This window comes from Melospiza melodia, chromosome 1 (assembly GCF_035770615.1).
Source record: "Melospiza melodia melodia isolate bMelMel2 chromosome 1, bMelMel2.pri, whole genome shotgun sequence".
Classification (NCBI taxonomy): Eukaryota; Metazoa; Chordata; class Aves; order Passeriformes; family Passerellidae; genus Melospiza; species Melospiza melodia.
Genome location: NC_086194.1, coordinates 37417071 through 37435428, shown reverse-complemented (window position 1 = coordinate 37435428; position 18358 = coordinate 37417071). Strand labels below are relative to the sequence as shown.

The following is an 18358-nucleotide window of genomic DNA, read 5'->3' as shown; positions in this document are numbered from 1 at the left end:
ATATAAAGACCCAGAAGTTTCTCTGATTATCCCTGAAGGAATTATATGCTCAGTCTCTGATAGTGACGGGTCCTAAGCCCAGCCTATTTTACAATTTTAAGTACAGAATTTAGGAGTGTTGTAAATCCATCTGTTCTACAGCTATGCAAAATTCAGATGTAAGAGATCTTACCTGCTGTGTCTTTACAGGGCCTCAGAATTGCTCTGAGGAGATGCAGCATGACCTAGATGCCCTATAACTCTAATTACAGTTAAATTTTGCAAATGGCCCAAGGCCTTCTAAATGTGCTTCAGAACACAAAGTACACATGAAATGTGCATTCTAGTCCTCATGGTTCCTTAATAAAATGTTAGATGCCAGGCTGTGTCTAGGCCAGTAAAAATCTTTAAAGATATTTCTCCCTTCTCAGATTTTTTTTCCCCACAGAAATAAGAAAGATTGTAAATTATATAGGAAGGTTGTAAAATGTCTGACTGGTTAAAAAATCACCTACCACACACACACTCTGAAAAACTCTGAAAAGTGCTTCAGCAACATATGTACTGAAGATTTTCCCTGTTTCTTCCATGCTTTCTCTTGTCTGTCTTACGTGGCTGATTTTTCAAACTTTAAAGGGAATATCTGAAGATACTTTTCAACAATCTGTCAGCAAAATGAAAAACAAAACAAAACAGAAACCCAGACAAACAACTTCTCCCCCACATTGATAACCTTGTTTTCTAAGGAAAATCTGGAACCAGTGGCATAAATTTATCTAGGAACTGGTGAGTATGAACTTTTTGGTTTCTAATGTATATATTCTCTCAACCTTCCAGAATACCCCAGAACAGTCTGCTGCTCTGCATTTGCTCAAGAATCAGACTTTGCTTGTCTTTTTTCTCATTTTCATTCTACATATATCACAAAGGACAAGGACACTTTTCCCTCAGCTCCAGAACATGCCCTGTGCCTCTCTGGGAGCTGCTGGAATGGAGCTGCCACTCGCATTTAACACTCAGTGCAAGGCTAAAGCAAGAGCTACAAAGATTGATACGTCTCTAAAGACTCAAGGCTCAAATAAAACTTATTTGCTTGGATAAGAAGGTGAAAAGGTGAGAGGGAGAACATCTACATGCTCACAAATGCCAAAAGGAACTGGGAGAGAAAGGCACCTCTATTTTGTCCCCTAATTATTTAAACTATAGTCTGCAGACCAGGAGGAAAGAAGTTTCTCTTTAGTGATGGCAGAAGAGTTTCAGACCCTTCTTACTTTGATGGTGAGCCAGGAGCAAAGTCATGCTAGGAGGGATGTAACTCATTGCAGAATAAACGTAATTAATTGCAGAATAAATATAATTCATTGCAGAATAAATGTGGTCTTCCTTTGGGCAGCAGGAGTACTGGGCTAAAACTCTGTTTCTATCCCACCTCTTCCATTGATAGAACTGCATGGTGCCTGTGTATCCTGAAAAAATTTTAGCTGCTTTGGTTACTGTAAGTCTAGGTGACTGTATGGTTATATTTCCCATCCCAACATACTGCCTTCTGACAGGCGTAAGAAGCTTTAAAATGAAAAATTGTCTCCTGAATATTCACTGCAGTAGCTTGAGCAATCATGAAGTAGCTGAGACAGTAATTAAGCAGAATAAATCAAAGTGCACACTGCAGAATTTCTTACAAGAGACCAGTGCTGCTCCAAATAGACATTTTCAACATAAAAAATCTGGAATGTAAAATGTTTGGCACATGGTATTTCACTTCTGGCACACTGAAAAGAACAACTCCTCCCTCCAACAAATGATGCATAATCAAAATAAATCTGTCTCCTCAGAAATTCATATGGACCTAAGGATTACTAAGAAGCCAGAAAAAGCCAGACAGTTGAACCATAACATGCAGTTTAGTTTAATCTATTGTGGCAGAAGGTGTAGTCCAACTTTTAATTCACATTATTTTGAGAGTGAAGGCATCTTTACCAACAGGCAGACCAACCTAAAACATGAAATTCTGTTTAAGAAAAACCATTTTTTTTTGCTTTGTGAAGAGTCAAAGACTGGAACAGACTGCCCAGATAAATTGTGGAGTTTCCATCCTTCATGCTTTGAGCACATATCTGCGTGTGTTCCTGGGCAATCCATTCAATCTGACCCTGCTTTGAGAAGGGGACATTGGACCAGATAATCTCCAGATTCCCACCACAAATATTGTGTGATTCTGTGGTTACTATATATTACGCACATTTTTATAATAATTCTGGAATAAAGTTGAGTAAATCTGTCCTAAAATAATTGCTTTCAAACAAAGAGTACAAAATTTTCATAATAAAAAAACAAAACAAAACAAAAGTAAATAGATTATCAATATCTTTGTGAAATGAGTCAAATTAATCAGAGGAATTTTAGCAGTGACTATAGCAGTGGAATTCTATGTAGTCTAAATTATTCCATGTTAGCACACAGATTAGAGGTCTAAAAATAGTCACAGAATAATTTAATTTCTTATTTTCCTACCTGGATTCCTTTATTCTTACTAAATTCCTGCATATGTTCTAGTGCCATACGCAGAAATGAAGAAGCACTGACCCAGCTAAGCCTCACTAGAGTTCAGATTTGGAGAACAGAATTTTCAGTTTAATCACTTTACCTCCAAAAGGACAATGGAACTTCAAATCAAAAAGTAGCTCATTGTAAGTTAGGATGTTAAAATAAAATTCCATAAATCCACTTAAGAAACAGTTTCTTTAAGAAAACCAAACAAGCAAACAAACCTTTTCCTCTATATTGAAAAGACCATCAATTTGCTTAAAGTGCACAATTTTAGGAAAAAAAAGGTGGCAAGTTGCTTTTCAACAGCAAAATGATTACAGCTATTATTAAGCAGCTGGAAAGCAGAGCATATTTCTACAGTAAATTTACAGGTAGGGTAAACATATATTGTTGAAGGCAAATTAGCAATACTGAAAAACTGAAGCCTTTAAGGATATTGTCAAATTGACTTAAAAACCAAACCCAAACCAAACCAAAGAAGTGTGAAAGTTGCTGACTTTCACAGGAGTTCTTAAAGACTGTCAAACTTCTCAGGCATGTCTTTTTCCATTTTTCTTATGTGAAAGTCTAGAAAAAAGTCTGCTTCTCCCATTGGTTGATAGAGTTCTTTTCACTGGAAACTTTTATAGAGAAAAGAAAAGCAGGAAAAAACCCTGTTAAATTTGTATTTAGAATGACACATTCAAAAGAAAAGGTCACAGACGACATCTGACATTTGGGCTGGGTAAAAGAAAATAAGGTAAAAAAGTGGACTTTTGCAAGGCACATTGGCACAAAGGACCAACTGAAGTTGTGTGAACAGATGAGATAAAATTGATAAGAAAATGTCTGCAGAAAATCAGACAGCATTGGCTCCTGAGATTTGCAAAAGTAAATACACAATGCACAAGAAGAAAGAGGCCATAAAACCAGAAGATAAAGTTCAGGAAGGTGTCATTGTAAAAGTACAAGGAGAACAAGTTTTACAGAAGAAACAGGTGATATCAAAAGCAGGAAAGACCTGAGGAAGTAGGAGTCTGGAGAAGGCTTTTGGAGGCACAACCAGTGAAAGTGTGCCACCACAAAGTGCTGGTGGGATGTCAAAGAGGCAGATTTAAGAGAAAAGGAGCATGAAAGAATTTTGTTAGATAACTTTTCTAAGGAGTTTAGACATTAAAGTGAGATGGAATATAATTCTTAATGACCCATAAAATTATAAAAGTCAGTTCTGGGAAGAAAACAGAAGAGAGCAACTGAAACAAAAACATTGCTAAAGGGGCCTTGCATGGGCCGGATAGTTGCCCACTGAGAATGTTTTTGTCTAGGTTCTCCTTCCATACACAGTCTAACCTCAAGAGATATGCTAAAAAGGCAATAGAAAACTGTGCATGATGGCAACTACCTTGTAGCAATAGTTCAGTTTCAACTACAAGTTTAAAAATTATTTGATTTTTGAAAGGACAAATTCAGTGATTTTTGAAAAAGTAAACCAATCTGTAAGCACTGAAAAGGTTTTTTCATACATCCAAAAAACCCCAACAAACTCAAGCCTTTTTTAATACAAGGTGCATTGTGCATTCCTGATAGTAATTGTAGTCTAAGTAAAGAAGCACCAATTACTTCTAGAATTTAAACATTCTGAAATTTCAGGTACTGAATGAGTTGCACAGATTGTACTGGGAATTCTTTTTTGAAAATAATGAGATGATATTCACAACAGGAGGATTAGCAAATCACTCTGCAGAGGAAGAATTTTAATGCTAGTAAAAAAGACCTGGTATACCTCTACATTTATTTTTATGTAGTCAAGTGGATATACACAACATTAAAATGCTGAACTTAAAAAGAAAATTTGAATAAATGGTTAAATCTTGTTTGTTTTCTCACTCTAGTTAATAAAATGCAATAATTACCAGAGCCCCACACTAGGTGCTACTTTCTGCTTCCATGATGCTAACTACAGAAAATTATTGTCATGGTTTTAAAATTATTATGATGCAACAGAACAACCAAGTTTCAGGATGATATTCCAAAGAATACATCAAGGAAGAAAGCCAAGCGTCCATGTTCATTGTTGTGGCAATTGAATGGGCATTTGCTGGTGTGGCGTAGCCCTGCACAAGGGCCAGCACTCAGCAGAGTTGTATTAATTTGTAAACATGCTACAGGAAACGGGAGTTAAAATCTGCTTAGATTTATAATTTGATATGTAACCACATCAAAGACCATCTTAATACATCCTAAAATAAGCACGCAGCTACAAAATGTTTATCACATAAACAATAGCTGTCATTTTGCAAGTAATCAGCAACATACCTATTTCTAGTCATCCCTGGCATACTTAATGTGATTTCTCTCTGAGTCTATCCTGAAAATTTGTATCACTTGTAAGTAAATCATTAGCCTTTAGAGCACAGATGATCTGACAATCTCTCTCCTACATAGTTCCATGTATCAGGTTTTAAGAAATTACTTTCTTAAAACTTTTATAAGAGTAAGGTTTTCTGAGGCTTAAGGAGAAACAAGATAAAATATTTTTCATGTTTTTATTTTTTTACTTCAAGAGATAGCAATTGGTTGAAATTGAATGTAAGGAAAAGCAGTAAAATGTACTTGTGTACTACTTCAAAACCATTTTTCAGTCTTCCTGCTTTGAAAATTTCAAATATATTCACTGCAAAAAGTGAAAGATGAAAAACAACTCCCCCAGAAAACCTGCTAATATTCAGAGCTTGAAAATAATGTAAAAGGTGAAATTATTTGTCCAAGCATACACAAGTGGCAAACATCGTAAGCATAAGTATTAATCAGCACAAGAAAGCATAATATTTTACAGCTTAAAGTACTAAAATTTCATAAAAGAATACTGAATCACACACCTCTGTAACTGAAATATCACTTTTTTGTTGATAAATGAACATTTAAAACCTAAAAAAGTTTAATAATTGTTCCCCTACTTTAGAAATCCACGAGGAGTAAATGTGTTCTAAGTGCTATAGCGATGTAGTTGTTGACTTTTGCAGAGATCAATGGCTATCACGGGGTGAAAAACTACAATAGGCCCCAGACCAGTACCAGGTTGGAAAATTCAAAACCAATGGTGTTTTAAAGAATTCTGAGACCCACTCCTGGTGTCTACAGAGAAAATCTTTCTAAGCAGTTCCTTAGAGACTGAAAAATTACAAAACTAAAGAGCTGGTCCACTATACCTTTACAAAATGCCAGTCTGGAATAAGTTCACTGCCTTTGATGCACAACTCACTGCTCACTGCATAACCTTCATTCCCCTACACTGACTTCGTTTTGTGTTACCAAAATTTAGCAAACCTTAACTACACACACAGTCAAAATTTTTTTATGGCGGTTGTGAGCCATTACCATAAGACAATTTTCCAGATTCATGGAACAGAATCTTTGCAGTGTTTCCTTTCAGAAGCAAACAAAAGAGAGAAATTATTTCTTATACTATTGGATAATTCTGACGATATAATAAGTCTTATAACTTAAAGTGTAATGCAAATGAGATGACATAAAAAATTATATGCTTACCAATAGGCAAAATAATTTCTAAAGCTTTTATAAATTCTGCTTATTGGAAAACATGAAAAAACACGTTCATTTACTCTCAGCCATGCTGAAATCAGATTCATAGATGGAACCTTTGAAAAGGTCCAAAGTTTCTCTAAAATACCAAAATATACTTCTGTAAATCCAGAAAGTAAATACATTAAATCATGGTACATAAAAACAATTTTAATTTTTAGGACAAAATACTCTGTCTCCTAAATTCCATATTTACAGAACTGCAGCAGTATGTAAATAATAAAAATCCCAAAGAGATTATTTATCATTCCATGACATATATTAATTTGTTGGTTCTTATCAATATTTTTGCAATTCTCACAAACCTTCCTTTTTGTCTTCTGCGGCAATCTTCGCTTTTGTGTCTGTTATGTCTTTGAAAGAGGCCAGAAAGAGTACCACATCTCCTTTTTCATTCTTTATAGGAACAATATCCAGTAAGCACCAGAATGAAGACCCTGCAAGGATAAAGAATGAATTTAATTCAAACAGCTGTCTTTTGGCAGAGAGAGGGGGGGAAAAAAGTGAACTGCTTATTTAGGAGGTCAGTAGTCAGGGAATCACAGATGTTCAGCTCATGTAAATCACTTTGCATCGCTGGTTGAAGCTCTGTAATACTGCTTTCTCCAGACACAAGACATTAATTTAAATGCAAAATTTATCTACAGGGATCATTAATAGCGTTTAATGAAGCTGTTTACTCCTCTGAAACCATGCTTTCCTTTGAACTCTCCACTGATGTTGCTTATTTCCTGGAATAGCTTTCACTTTGTTAACTTGGCATCTGAAGCATTCATGTCTGCTACAGAATCATTCTACCTTAATCATCTGACTTGATACTCATTAAAACCTCTTGACAGAAGACCTGCTAGTCAGAGCATCATTTCACTAATTCAAAGATATTTAAATTAATCAAATATCAGACTTAGAATTGAAACAAAACTTGTTGCACAGACAGTGAGATATATAATACCACACATCATCTCTAAAATTAATCAGCTTTAATTTCATAATGTTCATCTTTGTAAGACTAAAGTTGGACAAAACTGAGTTTGACAATATTTTTAATTCTTGTCAACTTTTCTCTGTCCACATCTGCTACATAATGATGCAGTTTATAATAAATTCTTACTGTTTACAAAGATATGTTGTTTAATTCCAATGAAATAATTCCTAAGTTTTCTATCAATGCCACTTGGAAGAAGAAAATATTTAATACCTAAATACAAGCAACCTAAATCCCACTCCCATCCATTCTGGGGTAACTCAGCCCGGTACCAGACTTTTGTCTCTTTCAGGTTTTAGGTATCAACGCTGACTACTTCCACCCACCATCAGCCCACAAATATTATTTATAAGAGATATAAGTGTTACTAGAGAGTTTAAAATTTATTTTTGTACATCTTTACGCTTCCACAATCTGCTGCTTCACAACGTGCTATTTTTAGTGTTCATTTATAAACAAAAGTCTACTTAAATCCAGAAAAAACCCAAGACTTGTTCCCTGCACCACTGCTGCCCCAGCTGACTACTGCCAAATGATCAGCTGAGCTTTGGAGGGCTCCTTGGGCACAGCAAGCAGACTAGGCACTTCCTGCTGTGCTGTCTTCTGAAGTTTCCAGTTTTGAAAAAGAACTGGGCACAGGAAGATCACTGTTAAGTTTTATAATTTAGATTTTCAAGTGGAAGTTCCCTGGCTGCCTTTTGAACACTTTGTAGATGAGCATGATAGGTGAAAGAGCAGCTTTTCTTTTGAAGGACCACAACAGTTAAAGGTTAAAAAAAATGATTCAAAGGAAATTCATCTGGCCTTCTGTGCCCTGATCAAACTTTGCAAGAGTCACACAGGCACCTTTGAGACTAACATTACTAGTTCAGCAATCTGGCAGCATTTCCACTTAAGGTATTTAAAAAAGGGACATGGAGAAATTGGAACAAGAGAAAGGAAAGCAGGAGGACAGAAAAAACTGCAGAAAGAAGCAGACTTGCTTTGTATTGGATTTAAATATTCTTATTTTGAAGACAAAGCAAGGAAAGATTCACTTTTAAAAGAAGGTAAAACATGTTAGAATCAGAAGCAAGGCATTTCTATTGTTCTTTCTCCTACTTTTATTCTCCATTCTTCTTTTTTTTTTTTTTTTTTTTTTTTTTTTTTTACAGATTTGGCTCTATTAAAAATTCTGGGAAAAACTGCTCAGTAGCATTACTGTCAGAAATGTTTTAGAGAGTCACACTGTCCCAATCTGAAGTGGTCCATTCAAGGAGAAGAAGCATTAAGAAACTTTACTGCTTAAAAATAGAAACCTAAGTCTTCACAAAATACCATCATAACTTCTAAACTGGCCAAACTCCTACTGGCAAAATTACTTTCTACCCAGCTGCCAACTAGCAGTAGTTTCAAAGGGCAAGAAGTCTCTCTCAACTCTTTCTAAGCACCACCAAGAGGGTCAATGGTCTTTTAAGATGTTTCTATCTCCTCCAGAGGCGGAAGTATACATTGCTCTTTTCAATTGTTACATGTCTTTTCTACACACACACATGCATACACATTAGCCATTAAGGCCTGAAAGAAAGTTGCAGACATCAGGCATTTCAAACAAACCTAACTCAGTTACAGTAATATTGTCTGAAATGGTAATTTGTAGGTTTAAGGGAGTTATTACAACATAGTTAATCATTAGAGATAAATCTATTTAATATCTAGTGGTTTAATGCATTGTCACTTTTGTATAATCAAAATACATTTGAATTCTTTAGAGGTTTTTCAGTCACCAGTGTTCACTAGTCACTGAAATTGTCCCACATCCTGTCATTTAGTTTCTCTCAATCATATTTTCTTTTTTTTTTTTCTTTTCTCATTCTCCTTCTCTGTAGATATATATGAAAATATTTTGACTAAGCAAAGCAAGCATGTATAAAATTTGGTGCCACTAAGGAAAACACACATCCAATATATTCACAGGCTACTTTTCTCCTGGAGAATTCCAGGCTAATACCTGGTGTGGTGGGCTGTCAGTTCTGGCTGTATTTACACACTGAATCTTTAGTAGTTCTAACTAGTTGGTTTGGTAGGGTTTTCTCTGTGTTTCAATTTTATTTGCCTTTTCTCTGAAAGGAGAAAATGAATATGAAGTTGTTTTTAGACTGGGTGAGATGATCTGTTTTAGATCAGGACAAGGTCAATACAAGGTTGCATTCTGTCAAGAACAGAAGAGCTCTCTCTCTTTCACTGTTGAGGAGCATCCTCGGAAAAATAAACTGCAATGCAATCTGTTACATAGCTTTTACTGAAAGCCAGCATCACATAATTCTATAAACCAAAAGCAGAACTTTCTACACATCAAAAAAAGTAGTGCCCTATTTTGTTACGGTTCTTTTGAATGCACTCATCTGTGAGACAGAAATTCCTTCCCTGCTTCAGATGATGCATACAAAGGTTTTCTGTATTGTAAAGAGTTGCTTATCAAAGAAATTTCTTTTGGAGGTTTATTTATACACAGACTATTTTTATTGCTTCAAGCCAGCACTCTTGGAGAAAGGGTCTAATCTTTCTCTTGCATTATGAAGGGTCAAAATATATTTTAATATCCTCAAGGCTTATATAAGCACATCACAGGGAAGGAGAAAAGAAACCAAATGAAGCATAATCTTATCACAAGGCAATTTGGCTATAGTCCACCTTTTATATATACAAAAAAAGAGAGTGCTTTATGGTCACCCTCTCAACCACCCTTTCTACCTTTCCTTGTTTTGACAGCTAGAAGTCTGTCCCCAGACTGAAATCAAAACAAGGGTCAACAGACCACAGCATTTAAAAGGGAGATTTTATACAAAACTCTGTCATTAGAATGCCAGTAGCCTTCAAAACCAGGCACTCTTTTCACTAGAAGATAAAGCTTGCTTGAACCATGGGACAGACTGAGACCATTAGCTGTGTTGATGAGCTGTGTGCACTCACCGTACGATAAAAGGGAATCTGTAGTCATGCCCACCCCAGACAGAGCCCAATGAAATACTCAGAACAGAAATATCTTCGGTGGATATTTGGGTATTGGAGAGGTTTCATAAAAAGGTATGATGTGGGATGATGGTCTGCAAAGTTTATGTAATTCTTTAACAAAATAAATAAACTCTACACCCATCTTGTTAAAATTTTGCTTCATACTTTTTAAGCCATACAAATATCTAAGAAATACTTGGAATGAGCGCTACTCATGCCAAGCTATGGCTTCCTTTGTCCTTGACAGTCTGTGAATAGTTTTGTCCAGCAAGAAAAGCTTAAAGCTTCCTTTTGCTTTTTGACTGGTGTGCTTATATGCACTTCAGACCCTCAAATCTTCAGGACTTTTCTTGCCACACTGCTTTCCAGAGGGATGCTGAGCCACTTTATGCTGTCCCTTTCATCATCAGGGGTCAGAAATAAGAAACACACAAATTTCTGTGGTCTATCTTCACTTCTCTGTGGTACAAGGAAGAGGGATCAAGCTCTTTTAAGAAGCTCTGAATCTGCACATAACTTATAAAATTAACCAATGCAATGGTTCCTAGACTAAGGGCCCAAGTATATGAAGAAAAAAGAAAGTTTAAATGGTTTGCGTACTAGATATAAAAGTCTTGTGTCACAAAACAATAGCTTTTTGAGGAATAATTATATATATGCATAAGAGGGCAGAATTAGGCTTCATAAGCCATCATAAATCTGGAATATTTCCTTTTGTTTAAGTAGGTGACTTAGTAAACTAAATGTTCTTGTAGGGAGATGCAAATCAAGCCTTAAAGAAAACTATTAAAACACATCACTCTATTTCCAGGGACTCATGTAGAAGACAAAGATAAAAATATTTTCATTTAGATAGCTGTAATAACTTGTCAACAAGATTGATGCTCAATCCTCAACATTACAATCTTCAGTGTCTCATTGGTGGTTACTAATTATTACAAAATAAACCTGCATCATAACACCAGAGATATCTGAGCCTGATCATTTCCACTTTTCCACCACAGAAAGCGTGCACTTCAAGACTGGCAGGCTAGGATGCCAAAGATTTTGTCTGAGGAAACCAAACTGACTCTTTCATCAGCTTACCCAAAAATTCCCAGCCTCACTGATAACACTTCATTTTGAAAGTTAAGTGGTTTTGACATGATGTCAACATTTTGTTGAGGAGAGAAAAGTGCAAAGAAAACAATGCTTAAAAAAATTGCAACTGGATTGAACAGGAAAGGAAATGAGCTGCAAGAAAACTATAGCTATACATTCTTTCTCTTTTGTAAATATCATAACTTTGACAATGATCAATTAAAACAGCTAATGAAAAGTTCTGCTGCTTTAAGCAAATTATCACCTCACTCTTCTCCATTATCCCTGCAAAAATCAAATTTATACGTTAACAAAATCTATAATTTATTTTTCTTGAATTCTGCTACTGAAGGTGTCCACTCATCTGCTACACCTAGTGACATTCTTTGATCAGAAAAAATTGCAAAATTAAGAGCTCATGTGGGCTATGATGAAACTAACTTACATGGGAACAGGTTGTTGAGTTAGATTTTCATACAAGTGGCAAAGAAGATTCAAGAACTTGTCTCCCTTACTTCTGTGTGACCACCAGATCATACTTGTATCCTAGAAGTCTCCTTACCAGTTTTAACAATCAATGTAAATCTGTTCCAAAATGGATTTGTAATCCATTGATGCATCCAAAATGGATCCATTCCAAAATTTATTTACATCTCAAAGCAGAATACAGTTGTGTCCCAATAATTTGGTAGATGAAATATGATAGTAAGGTACTGTAATAACAAAGCAAAAATTGTACTTCAGTATGAATAAGTAGGGAATTAATAATCCTGTGGAGTTGATTTAGAACTTGTTAAAAATAGCTTCCTAGTCCTCTATATACCCTATGGAGTACCATGGAAAATTATTCAAATCTATCACATCTCATCAGATGTGGAAGGGGCTAGCAGCGGGCCTGTTAGCTAAAGGAGCGAGAAGTAAGAAGAAGAAGAAGCTGATAAGGAGCTTTCTCCAAGGCCGTAACCAAGGAGATCGAGAGAAGGAAGATAAGAACATTCTTCAGCTGGATGAAGCATTTTTAGAAAGTTAGGTGGAGTCAGAGTAACTTTTCACCAATGGCATGGTATTGAATTATTGTGGCCAATAGCTAAGGTAGAGGAAGGGTAAACAACTGGAAAGTGTATAAAAGATCAGCCATTTTCATTAATAAACTGTTGCCAAGTGTTACTAACTGAGACTGCTTGTGGTCTCTGCTTTGTGTCGTGACCGCCTCGACTGCGACATTTTGGTGACGCCGACGTGATAAGAACAAAGTCGGTGGGGGCCCATACGGGGTCCTAGTAATTGGCAACCGTGACCCACTGGGACGTAGTGGGGGAGGCGGCGTTGGTGCAGCTGAGAGTGGCAGGTGGAAGCCACAGGGAGGTCCGGACCTGATTCTCTTCAATCAAGACACCTGGAAGTAGGTGAGCCACCAACTAGTAATAATGGGACAAAATTTATCTAAAGAGGAAGAAAGTGTTCTGTCTACATGGAAAGTTTTGTTAAGAAATAAGGGAATTAATACGTCAGACTATGAGCTTCGTAATATATTGCTGTGGGCTAAATCACAGAATTTTGGCACTGATCCTAAAACAGCATTTAGTGTTAAGGCATGGAAGAAAGTCGGGGACAGACTTTGGCAAGTTATTCGAGTGGGAGATAAAACAGCTGTTGATTTAGCAGTAACCTGGAACTCGCTCTTTGAAGCTTTAAAGGAATGGAGAATAGAGAGAGAAACGGAGCAAGATGCGGACGAAGAGTCGGGGCTGATATCTGACGGGGGGGCTGAGGTAGAAGGGGGCTCTGATGGGGAACTTGGTGAAGAAAGTTCAGATGCCATGGGAGTTACCCGGCATGCTGCCAGAGCTTCTGGGAAAGCTGCCAAAGCTTCCGGGAAGGCTGCCAGAGCTTCTGGGCTGGGTGCCAAAGCTTCTGGGAAAGCTGCCAAGGCTTCTGGGAAAGCTGCCAAAACTTCTGGGCAACCTGCCCTAGCCTCTTCTTATCAGACTCCTAAGCCTCCTTATCTCACACCTGCGCAGCAGCTCAAGATGGTGCCTGTATATACTACACCGCTACGCCAGGTAGCTGAAATGTCTTTAGCAGAGAGAAAGGTCCAGCCATCTGCCCCCCCGCTTCCCTCCTCTCTGGTCCAGCCGTCTGCCCCCCCGCTCCCCTCTGAGATGCTTGAACAACCTGCAAGGCCATATCCTCCTTTACCTGACAGTGACAATAACAGTGAGTCAAGTGATGAGTCGCCCGCAGTAACACCTGAGTTGGGGCATGGAGCTCTGGTTTCTTCATCTCCTAAGAGCTCTAGTCTTACTGCCCCATGGACTTTGCCTCCATGCCAAGTCACTGTGCTTCCTCGACACCCTCAGGAGTTTTGGGAATTTGTTAGGAGGAAAGCAGTTGAAGAAAAGAACTGGGACATCATAGAAAGGTTAGGTGCTCCAAGAGTACCTCAGGAGAACAGTGCCATTGCAAATGTTGCTTGTGATAACCCTATGGCTTTTCCAGTTTTCAAAGCAGCTCCTGGAACAGGACAGAACGACAGTCATCATGTCTTTGCCTGGAGGGTTGTGCAAGACCTCCAATCAAAAGTAGCTCAATATGGTATTAATTCCTCAGAGGTAATGCAATTAATACGTGTGATTAATGCAGATTTGCTTGCACCTTATGACATCACTCATCTTGCTACAATTCTATTCCAGCCAGTACAATATGGTGTATTTCAAGAAACTTGGAGGCGAGTGGCTGAGCGCACTGCTTTAACAAATATGCAGTTGCCTCAACACGACCCTCGTCATGCTGTGGGTGTTGATGCCCTAATGGGCTCTGGGCCTTTTGCTAATCCAGATTTACAGGCAAGGTGGGATCCTTCGATTTTGGCACAAGCTCAGCAAATTGGCATGAGTGCCTTAACTAAAACAATGGAAATGGCAGCTCCAAAACAGAAATATGTTACTATACAACAAGGAACAAGAGAACCATTTTTGCAGTTTGCAGAAAAACTTGCTGCTGCTATTGAGAAACAAGTAGATGATGAAACTTTGCGAGACAAATTGTGTGTACAATTGGCTAAAGAGAATGCAAACCCAGATTGCAGAAAGATTATTGATACTTTGCCTGGGGAACCCACCTTGTCTGAGATGGTTACTGCTTGCTCGAAAGTTGGTTCAGTCGAGCATAAAATGGCAGCTCTTGCTGCAGTGTTAAGACCTTCAGCGAAATGTTACAATTGTGGACAACAAGGGCACGTAAAGTCACAGTGTATGTAAAGTGCCTCTTGATGCCTATGGTCCGATAGGACGGGGATTGAGTGCGTTTTTGATAGGGAGATCAAGTGCTACACTTAGAGGTATTCATGTGCATCTAGGGCTTATTGATGCTGATTATTTAGGGCAGATTCATGCTATGGTATCCATTGATGACCCTCCTGTCACTATTCAGAAAGGAACTTGCATTGCTCAGCTTGTACCTTTTGTGAGTTCTGTTCCAAATGCAGTGGACCGAAGTCGCGGCACAGGAAGCTTTGGATCGACAGGAGTACCTCAAGTGTTTTGGACTGAGAAAGTAACAGAGAGCCGTCCAGAAAAGACATGCACTCTCACCGCCAGTGGATGTCATCCAGGAACTATATCAGTAACAGGTTTGATTGACACTGGAGCAGATGTCACAATACTCTCACGACTTTGCTGGCCTCAATCGTGGCCTCTCACTCATGCAAGTTTTGGACTCCTGGGGTTGGGTGGTGCTACAACAGGTGGCCTCTCAGCCATTGTAATTAATGTGAAACATCCTGATGGCCAACAAGCTAACATCAGACCCTATGTTGCCGATACTCCTCAAAGTTTGTGGGGACGAGATTGTTTATCTCAATGGGGTGTCAAAATTACTACGGATTTTTAATGGGGGCCACTGTGTTGCAGGGCAACGAACGTCCAGTTGTACCCCTGGCATGGTTGACAGATAAGCCTGTCTGGGTTCGCCAGTGGCCCCTGACTATTGAAAAGCTTACTGCCCTGCAAGAATTAGTTTCAGAACAATTACAAGCAGGACACATTGAGGAATCATTCAGTCCCTGGAACACCCCCGTTTTTGTAATAAAAAAGAAATCGGGAAAATGGAGACTTTTACATGATTTACGGCAGATAAATGCTGTAATGGCAACAATGGGAGCCTTGCAACCAGGCCTTCCTACACCCACCATGATTCCACAAGAATGGCAAATAGTTGTCATTGATCTAAAAGATTGTTTCTTCACTATTCCATTGGCTGAGCAGGACAAAGAAAAATTCGCATTTACGGTGCCTTCTATAAATCATGCTGAACCTGATAAAAGATATCAATGGAAGGTACTCCCACAAGGCATGAAAAATTCGCCAACTATTTGTCAATGGTTTGTGGCACAGGCCTTGTCAAAAGTGAGGGAGCAATTTAAAAACTGCTACTGCTGTCATTACATGGATGATATCTTGTTGGCATCGGACAACAAACAACAGTTGTCAGCTCTTAAACAATGTGCTGTGACAAATTTGAAAGACTTTGGCTTGATTATTTCTCCAGAGAAAGTGCAGGAACACATGCCTTGGAAATACCTAGGTATGTTGGTGACCAACACTCAAGTTATGCCTCAACCTGTAAAGTTAGACATTGATGTTAAAACTGCTACTGATGTACAGAAATTGGTTGGTTTAATAGGTTGGATTCGATCATATTTAGGCATAACTAATCATCAGATGCAACCATTGTTTGATCTGCTGTCAGGCATCACTTCCTCCACTGATGAGAGGCAATTGACCTCAGCGGCAAAAAAGACCCTAGAAGAAGTTGAATTAGCCCTAGCACACAAATTTGTTAACAGGATAGATCCCTCTGTTGGTGTTCAATTGTTTATTTTGAAAGACCATGAAATACCATGTGGAATACTGTGTCAATGGAATGATAATTGGGAAGATCAATTGCATATTTTGGAATGGATATTTTTATCTTTCAGATCTCGGAAAACAGCTCCAGGACTTTATGAGCTCTTTGCAGATATTATCATCAAGGCTCGCAGGCGTTGTCATGAGATTTTGGGACAGGATCCTGTGACCATTGTGATACCTGTGCAACAGTGGTATTTTGAATGGTGCTTTCAAAATAATCATGAATTGCAATCTGCCTTATCTTGTTTTACAGGCCAAATCTCGTATCACTTGCCTTCTCATCCTGTTCTAACACTGACTAAAGAGATTCCTTTTGAAGGCAAGCAAATTTGTTCTCCTGTTCCAGTGGAAGGTATAACGGTTTTTACAGATGGGTCCGGGAAAACCGGAAAAGCAGCTGTGGCTTGGAGAAAGGATGATCACTGGGAATATCAGACAGTGATTCAGCAGGGATCTCCTCAACTGGTTGAACTTTCTGCTGTTCTTTTGGCTTTTACTTTGTTTCCTGGTTCTGTAAACATAGTTACTGATTCAGTTTATGTTGCAAATTTGGTTAAGCATTTAGATCAAGCAGTGTTGTATAATATTCAAGAGAAACCATTGTTTACTATATTAGTGAAGTTGTGGACAGTTATTGGTGCTCGAAAACATTCTTACTTTATCATGCACATTCGCAGCCATACATCATTGCCAGGATTTTTTGCTGAAGGCAATGCCTATGTAGACTCTTTAGTAGCTGCTGCTGCAATCAAAACTGTACCCAATGTGTTGCAGCAGGCAATTTTATCCCATCAATTTTTTCATCAGAGTGCTCAAGCTTTACAGCAGCAATTCAAATTGTCTACTGCCGAAGCAAAATCTATTCTTTCCTCTTGTCCCGACTGTCACATGACTCATGTCACTCAGTATTATGGTACCAACCCTAGAGGTCTTTCTGCATTAGAAGAATGGCAAACTGATGTTACAAAAATGCCAGAATTTGGTCGCTTTAAATATGTGCATGTTTCAGTTGATACTTTTTCTCATGCAATGGTTGCTTCAGCATTCACAGGAGAGAAAACTCGAGATGCTATTCGTCATTTTTATCATGCCTTTTCTATTCTAGGTGTTCCATGTCATGTAAAAACAGATAACGGCCCAGCATATGCTTCGCAGAACATGCAGGCATTCTTTCGTGCTTGGGGCATTGAGCATTCAAGAGGTATTCCACATGTTCCCACGGGCCAAGCAATTATTGAAAGAGCTCACGGACTTCTTAAACGTCAGGTTCAAAAACAAAAAGGGGGAATGCAACAGGAGTCACCTCAAGTGAGATTAGATAAAGCTGTTTATGTGTTAAACTTCTTGCGTCCCCTACCTGACTCACAGTTATCTCCAATCTTTTGCCATTTTTCTTCTTTGAATTCTAAGCAACCAAATTTCCATAGAAATGTCAAGGTATGGGTCAAGGATTTGATTACTGGTATATGGTCTGGTCCAGTGGAACTGGTAACCTGGGGAAGGGGTTATGCTTGTGTTTTGACAGATAATGGTCCTCGATGGGTTCCTGCTCGCTGTGTCAAACCTTACCTAGAGCGTGCGGGAAAGGACAGGATCAATTGCTCCGCAGCTGAAGCAGAACGTGCGGATGACACTGGCTAAGACCATACATCAGTACTTAAAGATGGATGAAGGAAGAATGGGAATTTTGTTGATGGTTGTGATTGTGATTTTGTGTGTCCCCTCTCTGCTTGGGTTTTTGCAAAGGGCCCTGCAAAAATCCATAGCAGCTGTATTTACAGGTCAAAAAACAAAAAGGGGGAATTGTGGAAGGGGCTAGCAGCGGGCCTGTTAGCTAAAGGAGCGAGAAGTAAGAAGAAGAAGAAGCTGATAAGGAGCTTTCTCCAAGGCCGTAACCAAGGAGATCGAGAGAAGGAAGATAAGAACATTCTTCAGCTGGATGAAGCATTTTTAGAAAGTTAGGTGGAGTCAGAGTAACTTTTCACCAATGGCATGGTATTGAATTATTGTGGCCAATAGCTAAGGTAGAGGAAGGGTAAACAACTGGAAAGTGTATAAAAGATCAGCCATTTTCATTAATAAACTGTTGCCAAGTGTTACTAACTGAGACTGCTTGTGGTCTCTGCTTTGTGTCGTGACCGCCTCGACTGCGACAATCAGAGATACACAAATCCACCCCTCCATGTCTTCCCAGCCTTTTCTGTGTCCAGCTCCAGCCTGTGCTCTGTCCCTTCTGCTGCCAGGTAATTCAGTGCCTCATTTGTCATATGTCTCATACTGC

At 38.5% G+C, this 18358-nt stretch overlaps 1 protein-coding gene across 1 annotated transcript in view; it reads right to left on the bottom strand.

Moving 5' to 3' along the window:
- KCNH8 (potassium voltage-gated channel subfamily H member 8) overlaps positions 1-18358 on the bottom strand; it is a 182807-nt gene that overhangs the window by 99235 nt on the left and 65214 nt on the right. The window contains exon 3 of the mRNA XM_063154272.1: positions 6414-6545. Coding sequence (XP_063010342.1) covers positions 6414-6545 — 132 coding nt within the window. The remainder of the gene's footprint in view (positions 1-6413; positions 6546-18358) is intronic.